Source organism: Palaemon carinicauda, chromosome 44, assembly GCF_036898095.1.
Source record: "Palaemon carinicauda isolate YSFRI2023 chromosome 44, ASM3689809v2, whole genome shotgun sequence".
In the NCBI taxonomy this organism is placed as follows: Eukaryota; Metazoa; Arthropoda; class Malacostraca; order Decapoda; family Palaemonidae; genus Palaemon; species Palaemon carinicauda.
The window spans coordinates 34,762,758-34,772,757 of record NC_090768.1 but is presented as its reverse complement, the minus strand read 5'-3'; the positions used below and the strand labels follow the sequence as shown (position 1 = coordinate 34,772,757).

The 10,000-nt window shown below is 31.3% G+C and overlaps 2 protein-coding genes across 3 annotated transcripts in view; one reads left to right on the top strand and one right to left on the bottom strand.

Moving 5' to 3' along the window:
• Positions 1-5,971, bottom strand: part of LOC137634461 (uncharacterized) — a 49,236-nt gene extending 43,265 nt beyond the window's left edge. The window contains exon 1 of the mRNA XM_068366867.1: positions 5,303-5,971. Coding sequence (XP_068222968.1) covers positions 5,303-5,350 — 48 coding nt within the window. The 5' untranslated portion in view covers positions 5,351-5,971. The remainder of the gene's footprint in view (positions 1-5,302) is intronic.
• The window catches only part of LOC137634459 (uncharacterized), a 486,588-nt gene that overhangs the window by 327,169 nt on the left and 149,419 nt on the right, over positions 1-10,000 (top strand). The gene's annotated exons all lie outside the window — the stretch shown is intronic.

The window sequence follows — 10,000 nt, the reverse complement described above, 5'->3', positions numbered from 1 at the left end:
GCTCATAGCATCCTGTTTTTCTAACTAGTGTTGTACCCTAGCTAGTAATAATAAGAAATTAAGAATTTAACAGTTCCACATCTTGTAGTTTATTTATTTCCATTCCTCACTAAGATATTTATAATAGAAATAATAATAATATGAAGATGAAGAAGAATTTAGGAAGTGAAGAGTTCTACCTCCCTCACTTGGGCTTATAGCATCTACCTTTTCCAACTAGTGTTGTAGCTTAGCTAGTAATAATAATAATAATAATTTAGGGAGTGAACACATCTTTTAGTTTCTTTCCTTTCCTCACTGGGCTATTTTTCCCTGTTGGAGCCCTTGGGCTTAGCTCTTCCAACTAGTGTTGCAGCTTAACTGGTAATAATAATAATAATAATTTAGGGAGTGAACACATCTTGTAGTTTCTTTCCTTTCCTCACTGGGCTATTTTTCCCTGTTGAAGCCCTTGGGCTTAGCTCTTCCAACTAGTGTTGCAGCTTAACTGGTAATAATAATAATAAGAAAAAAGGAATTTAAGAACCGAACAGTTCAAAACTAAACACACAGCCAACGGATAACCCGGAGAGATAACAATGATTGGTCTGAACGCATTTGTCCCAATCAAGCTTCAGCCCTTATGCAATAAATATCAGCGTCCATAATTATTTGTTGGCACTTGAGTAACCTTATCTCGTTTACCCTTGGGGTCAAGTTTCACTTCTCACAATTGCATTGTCCTTATAATTCGGGGCTCATTTCTTTTAACTTTTTTAGATATCTCATATCCATTATTTTGAATTTAGTATAATAAATGTAATATATATCAGATATGAGTCTGAGTAACGAAATGTGTACAACCTATATACTGCCATAATCAGCAAAGTTATACTAGTCAGGGCCACTCATAGTAGGTTGGTTTGCTGTGGGCAATCGGATGAAAATCTTCCACCATCACCAATCTGCAGTGGCCAGCTTGGTGATGAAAACTGACCAAACCCCAGACATGAATACGGACATGTCTGAGGTTTTTGTACTGCAGTGGACTAGAAACCGGTACATTTGTTGTTGTTGTTGTATATATACACATATATTTCATACATTATATATATATATATATATATATAGAGAGAGAGAGAGAGAGAGAGAGAGAGAGAAAGAGAGAGAAAAAAAAGAGAGAGAGAGAGAGAGAGAGAGAGATAATGTATGTATATATATACACATACACATATATATAAATATATATATAATGTGTATATATATATATAAATATATATATACAGTATATATACTGTATGTGTACATCAAATAACAATGTAAATCTCCGTTTTGACAAATCAATATTAAGAAAATATAATTTCAACCATTTCTGTGGTTCTTAAAAGAACCAAATTCTTCGTTATCAATATATTTTTAAAGAAATAATTCAACTTTCGTAATCTCTCATTTCAATTACAAAAGTATATTACACATTTTTTGTACCTTAATGCACTGTTCACATCAAGTGGGAGTCCTTCCGTATACAGCAACAACATAAATAATCATTATTGAAAATCACTCGTATTTAAATATATTGTAAATTGAAAAAAAATATTATTTCATTTTTTGGACCTTTTATATGCAATAATATTCATCGTTTATTTCCCCCTCATAGTTTTGCATGTAAATTGTGCAGTAAAGCGATTACATACGTTCGTATTTGAAACCCATAACAGCGGACTTAACTTGTTGGGATGCACAAATGTGAAATTTATATTTGAAATATGCTTTTGTATATATTTATTAGTTATTTTGCATTAAAATATTTCGTTCTTATAAATAGACTGACTGACTCTCTCTCTCTCTCTCTCTCTCTCTCTCTCAGATGTCAGGATACCAGAAAACTCCAAATCAATTAAATCTCTCTCTCTCTCTCTCTAAGATGTAAGGATACCGAAAAACTTCAAATCAATTAAAGCTCTCTCTCTCTCTCTCTCTCTCTCTCTCACACACACAGATGTCAGGATGCCAGACCAGAAAACTTCAAATCAATTAAATCCTAACACTCTCTCTCTCTCACACACAGATGTCAGGATGCCAGACCAGAAAACTTCAAATCAATTAAATCCTAACACTCTCTCTCTCTCACACACAGATGTCAGGATGCCAGACCAGAAAACTTCAAATCAATTAAATCCTAACACTCTCTCTCTCTCACACACAGATGTCAGGATGCCAGACCAGAAAACTTCAAATCAATTAAATCCTAACACTCTCTCTCTCTCACACACAGATGTCAGGATGCCAGACCAGAAAACTTCAAATCAATTAAATCCTAACACTCTCTCTCTCTCACACACAGATGTCAGGATGCCAGACCAGAAAACTTCAAATCAATTAAATCCTAACACTCTCTCTCTCTCACACACAGATGTCAGGATGCCAGACCAGAAAACTTCAAATCAATCAAATCCTCTCTCTCTCTCTCTCTCTCTCTCTCTCTCTCAAATAAGAGAAAAAATCTAAATTTAGTATATGCGTTTTTTCATTATCTATTATGAATAATTTTATTATCATTTCCAAATTCTATGATAGCAAATTTTGAAATTCGCACGAGGTGCCTACCAAAAATTATGCATTCACGTAAGCATTTAGTCAGTAATACACGGTACGCTTTGAGCATGAAAATTAATGTTTAAAACCTTCAACGCGAAATTAGATACCTGTTCGCATGTTCCTTGCCACGTGAAACCTGACGCAGAATGTTCATATGGTTACATGAAGCTTAGAGTTTACCATAGCAGTGCGTGTCCTACAGGTCGGTTAACAAGAAACTTGGTGTTCAGTTCACATAATGAGAATACTTTATTATGAAGGTGTTTTAGGATTAACATTTAAAGATACAACAATCATTAATTGCCTTAATTGTTTATAGTTTATAAAGGAGATATTCATTTTAATGTTGTTACTCTACTTAAAAATTTAATTTTTTCCTGTTTCCTTTCCTCACTGGGCTATTTTCCCTGTTGAAGCCCCTGGGCTTATAGCATTGTGCTTTTCAAACTAGGGTTGTAGCTTAGCAATTGATGATAATAATAATAATAATAATAATAATGGCGTTATTTTGATGTTTTTTATCGGATCAAAGGGAGCATTATAATAATTTTTTTTATTTTTAATCAAACTTTTATTTAGAACCAGGTGCAATGCTTCATTTCTTTCCTGTTTTTAATTTTCCCCCAGAGTCTAGTATACTAATTTACAGGATTGTTATATTTTTCATAATCTAGTTATATTTAAAAAATGTCTGATTCAACATTTTACAGCTATTTTTAAATGTAATCATTCATACCATTAAAAGCTGTCTTTATATATATATATATATATATATATATATATATATATATATATATATATATATATGTGTGTATATATATGCATATATATACATACACACACAAATATATATATATATATACATATATATATATATATATATATATATATATATATATATATAAAATTTACATATTCTAATTTTCTATACAAACAATCACTATTATTTCATCTTGCCGTATTTCTTTTTCGCCCAATATATTTTCCAACGATATTTAATATATCATAAAACATAACGGTAGTTAATAAATTCCATCACACAAATTTTTTTTTTTATAAATTAATTAGTCTCCACTAATCCCTGGAACCAGTTTCAGGAAAAAAATAACAAAATAACTTGTCAGGAATTTCTTCATCTCCACATGACTTGAATAACATAACACATCAATTGGAATTTAATTATTATTATTATTATTATAATTATTATCATTATTCAATTTTAGAATTTAGATTCAAACTCGCCAATAATATCAGGAATATTGACTGATAAAATTAAGGACAATTCATATTCCACCGAGTGTTAATTATTTTAACAGTAAGACAATACTGTATTTTTGTTTTAATTAAATGCTTAGGCAATATTCTTATTCAAAATTCCAGATTAAATGAGACCTGAATTTAAAATATTTAAAATTACAAAAGGAATAACCTGGGTCGCTTTAAAGGAGAAATGTCCACAAATAGAAGAATTTTTTTAAATATCTAGCCAAGAAAAGCAAATACAGAAAGTTAAGGAATATTATTTGTTAATAACAAATACAACCTAAACAATACTTTAAACGTTATTACAATATTTAATTATATCTATACATCATCTTCAAAAATCCTCTTTTTAATCCTGTGTTGGTTTCCTTTCCTTATTTTAAGTTTTTCAACTTTATCCAAATATCTCAGATATTTTTTCCCAGACAGAGAATTTGTACTTAAGGGCATCGCATCAATGCATACTTAAATCGTAGTCTATGAAAAATATTACCCAAATTTTAACCTATTTTTCCAAGGATATTTTTCCCAGGGTAAACTCAAGTATTGGTAAACATACTGAATTCATGTAGCCAATAAAATAATTACTATGGGTACGAAAATACTTAATCCTATCTGTTTAGCCTAACTTTCCTTAATTTAACTCCAAGACCATAAAAAGAAAAACTATAATTCAAATTTACCAAAACAAACGTTTGTTTTTATCCAATAATGGCCTCAAATATTAATTTGATTTTAAGAATTAAATTATTTTCATTTCATCTTAAATTTAGTTTTTACATTACTAAAGCATAACAAAATAAAAAAAAAATAAAAACAAGATCAATTCACAAAATGGACCAATGTTGTGAACCATATTTTACTTAACGGAATTCCATATCCAATAGAGTAGCTGTCACTCACTCACATTTTGGCAAAAAATGTTTTTTAAAAAAGACTTACCTTGTCCAAATTAGCCTATATAACATGCAATTCTACATATGTACAATCATGCATACATATACTGTATGTATATATATATATATATATATATATATATATATATATATATGTGTGTGTGTGTATAAATACATATAGTGTATGTATATATATACATACATATATACAGTATATGTGTTTATATACATATACAGTATATATATATATATATATATATATATGTGTGTGTGTGTGTATAAATACAAATAGTGTATGTATGTATATATATATATATATATATATATATATATATATATATATATATATATATATATATATATGTGTGTGTGTGTATACAGTACATATACAGTATATATATATATAAATATATATATATATATATATATATATATATATATATATATATATATATGTGTGTGTGTGTGTATACAGTACATATACAGTATATATATATATATATACATACATATATACACTGTATATGTATACAGAAAGAAGGATATATAAAGATTCAATATCTTACCTGGACATAATTATCCAGGGCTGCACCAGTAGGCAGAGACACTATCATATCACTTCACCACACATTCTAGAGATCTCGCTCTTCTTAATCCTGCGGGGGTAAAGTCCTTCTCAGAGCGAAATTAAAAGGATAATTTAACTTGTTAAACTTCTCTCACATCAGAGGGAGGGGGAAAAAATCGCATTTGTCTGGGTTGGCTTTGCGGGAGCTTCACTTTGGCACCAAACACGCCACCAGGCCTTCACTAAACTTGCTGTTGGCGTAATGTTAAGGGATTTCCCTCTATTTTCTCAGCTTAAGTCTTCCAAAACATGGGTATAATAGTATGGACACTCTAAGGGCTCCTCTGGGTCTTACATTCCCGTGTATAAACGGCACTGTAGCTATATAATCGTTGTACTTAATCGTACTTTTAATCCGTCGACAAGAAGTTTTAATCGAAGTTCATCCGCCAATCTTTTATCTCACAAAGTTTTGGATGGCGAGACAATATCTCATAGTTGTTTAAACCTCACGTTATATATATCGATACGGGTACACCTCCATTATCACTCTTACCGAATTTGTAAAGTAAAATAATGGATTATTTCAACACTGAAAGCTTATCCCTGTATCCGTTACAAAGCGGTAAGCGACAGTGAGGCGAAGCGCAATAGGTGCGGTCCTCTCACGACGCATGCTGTTGGGAGACTGAGTCTGACAGACTGAGTTTGAGCTGAAGAAGGCAAAGCTCTCCTGCTCTGGGAGACAACTGACTCGTACTTGACTTTTGTTGTGGTTTTTTCACAGACAAATTTGTATTAACCAGGAGTTTTTTCGTTGATAATACAGTAGAATTTTTTTAGTAAAATCAAACTTAATTTTTCAAACTCTAATACATGTTACTGAATGATTTCCAGTGTTGGTGTATATTTTTTATTATATTTGAAGATATTAATGGAATACAAATTAAAAAAAAATGTAGTTTCCCTGGCCAGAGGCAGATAGGATGATCAGAATAAAATTGTTTCACAATCTAATCTTATCTGCCTTAGTACTTATTTTCATGTCAAGTAGAAGTTTACAAGCAAAATATAAGTAGTCAGATATAATAGTTTATCATTCTCTTATCACTGTCAATTCCACGAGTCCACATATCTTCTCTCTGTGTAGTAGGCCTATATATGTGTTTCACAGATTAAGCATATTGTAACTACTAACCTAATGAGTTCGACGATAACTGAAAAGATTTATAAAGTTTGATATTTCTATGTTAGATAATCGAAACATTTTATCTACATTGCCACATTCTGCCACATACCAAATGTTTTTGTTGTGGTCTCAAAAAGAAAAAGAAAAACTTATTTCAGTCCCTACAATAGTTTGTAAATGTTGCACCATTAATTTTGATTAAACAAATGAAGTATGGTTGACAGACAAACATCTTTTGATAAGAATATCACACATTTTTTCTTGTAAAGTTTTGCATGAAGAGACGTTAATTATTTTTTAGAACTGTGATTAGCACAAGTTAAACATTTAGGAAATATAGCTCTAAGAAATAGTTCTGCATGTACTTGGTTACCTTGGTGCTACTTAATACACACGTTTGAATTATTTGAAAACAAAACTAACGAATTTGTGTATGTCTGTCTGTGTGTGTGTGTGTGTGTGTATGTGCGCGCGTGCGTGCGTATTAGACTTAACAATTGAACCCAAAATTCATACATCGCAGTCCATAATAAACCTTCACATTTTTTTATAATCTTAACTGAAATCTGGAAACTTGAAAGTTGACGAGTTAGATTCAAATTCTAGATTCCTGCTCATTGTGACATCTAAGTGATCAGGGTCCCTGTGAAAATATCATATTGACTTCTGAATAGAATGTGGTTATTAATCTTATATTCTTAATGGGCCTTGAGCCAAACCAAACAGACTAAATACATTATTCCTGGTGGCTGTCATGTGTTAATTCCATTTGGAAGTGTCCGCGCTTATTATTTGAATTTATTTCTGGATGCAATGGCTTCACTAATAAGATTTTGAATTATGATCGTTACTTTCCATTTCATATTATCGTGTTTTGAACATTAAATTATAAATTGCTTTGCGGGACTTTTTCTTAAGTAAATTCATCCAAAAACATAATCAGATTTCCGTTTTATTTTTTATCAGATTTTTAGATTTTGTCTTATTTTGATTAATAATATATTGTAAGGTTTTAACGGGGCTCCACGAGTCACTAGAAGAGTTAGAAGACCTAGGCCTACAAGGCTGAGGACTATGAAGCGTGAAGTAGGAGATGATGAATGGAGAAGTATTGATTTAAAAGCTTAAGATAGAGACGACTGGAGAAATCTAACCGAGGCTCTTTGCGTCAATAGGCGTAGGAGAAGAAGATGATGATGATGATGATGATGATGGTGATGATGAGAAGGAGGATATTGTGCGGTTAGGATATATAAGATGATGCGCTGCTAACATGAACATCTAGGAAAATATTTCATTAGATAAATTTTCAAAATAAACTGGGTACATTATTTAAGCAGGCTTGTATATATCTGTTTATAGATTATTTGTTTGGCATTATTTGCTTTTAAATCTTTATTTCACTTATTTACATGAGTTGTCTTTTTTTATTATTATTATTATTATTATTATTATTATTATTATTATTATTATTATTATTATCATCATCCCCTAAGCTACAACCCTACTTAGAAAAGCAGTATGCAACAAGCCCTATTCTTACATCAGGGAAAATAGCCCAACGAGGAAAGGAAGTTAGGAAATAAATAAACTATAATAAGAAGTATTGAATTAGAAATATAAAATATTTATGATCAGTATCAACGTTAAAATATGTATGTTATATATTAACTGTGAAGAGACTTATGTCAGCTAGCCCAGCATGAAAACTTGCTGCAAGTTTGAACTTCTGAAATTCCACCGATTCAACTGTGATATTTGGTATGTAGCATTCTGCTTCTGTAATGTGGGATGCAGATAAGCTAATAATAATAATAATAATAATAATAATAATAATAATAATAATACACCGTAGAACCACAAAATTATCTAAAGTGGAACTACATTAGCAACTCTACCCAAAGTCTGGGCTGCACTATCTCTACGACTTAACGCCAAGTTGCGTAGACCATCAGAGGCATGAAATAATTATTTGTGTATAAATCATTACGATCTTACAGTACGTTATACCACCCAGGCCAAATACATCGAGATATTACGAATATCACGTATTTCATGAGTCCCCTAGATCTATTCTATATATTTTGGTTTCTCCTAACTACCAGTACACATACTATAGGCCTATTTCCAAGGTTGTGGGGATACCTGGGGATACCTTGATCAACAAAACTGTACTAATCAGGAACATCTATACTAGGTCGGTCTGCTGTGAGCGATCAGACGAAAATCTCCCACTGTCATCATATAGCGGACTTGAATGTTTGTCCTACAATGGACTAGAAACGGCTGCATTTGCTAGTGTATTTATTGTTGTCATTTGTAAAACACTCACATTTTCTTCGATTCATTTAAGATAAAATGATTAAAATGTTTTTACATCTTGTTGAATAAGCTTTTGCGTAAGTAAGCAATGTAAACATTTAAACCTATTAGGCCAAGCGTGTCACGATTCCCCGCTCTTACGAGACGTGGTGGCGTGAATAACATGGCGCAATTTCATTTGTTTTGCAAATGAGTTCATAGTAACGCGACCTAAGAGCCTTCCTATAATAGGTCATGGTTGTCACGAAGATTTATTTCGTGGTCTTACAATCTGGGGATTATGTTCGAGAAGAACTACGTTTTCGTTCTTATATAGTGGAATGATCTTCCTAATCGGGTTGTTGAATCAGTAGAACTTCAAAAGTTCAAAGTTACAGCAAGTGTTTTTATGTTGACTAGGCTGACATGAGTCTTTTTATAGTTTATATATGACATATCTGTTTTGATATTGTTACGGTTTTTTAGAATGATTTATTGGTATTTTGTTCTCATCATTTATTTATTTCCTTATTTGCTTTTCTCACTGGGCTATTTTTCCCTATTGGAGCCCTTGGGCCTATAGTATTTTGCTTTTCCAACTAGGGTTGTAGCTTGGCTAGTAATAAAAATAATAATAATAGCCACAGAAGTTCAAACTTGTAGCGAATGTTTTCATGTTGAACAGGGTGACATGAGTTTCTTCATAGTTCATATACACAAATCTACTTTACTTTAACGTTGTTGTTGATCTTAAAATATTTTATATTCTTTATTGTTACTTTTCTTATAGTTTATTTCCTAATTTCGTTTCCTCACTGAGTTATTTTCCCTGTTGGAGACCTAGGGCTTGTAGCATCCTACTTTTTCGACCAAGGTTGTAGCTTGGCTAAGTAGTAATAATGATAATAATACATTTATACCTTAAATTTGTTGTTTCCTCTCTTCAATGGCCACACGTCCGGCCGAACATTAATTTTCCTATCTATTTAAAGTAATTTTTTCATGACTACTAAATTTCATTATATTTATGAAGAGTAATCGTAAGATAGTTATTTTATAGCTTGTTTGCTTGTAGTATGACACTCACCGTAATTATCACTATTTAATTTATATTTCCCTCTTCCCATAAAGGGATTTTGTGTAACATTTTACGTTTCTTATTTAAATTAATCGATTCATACTGACAAAGCCTCAAAACCATGAAAA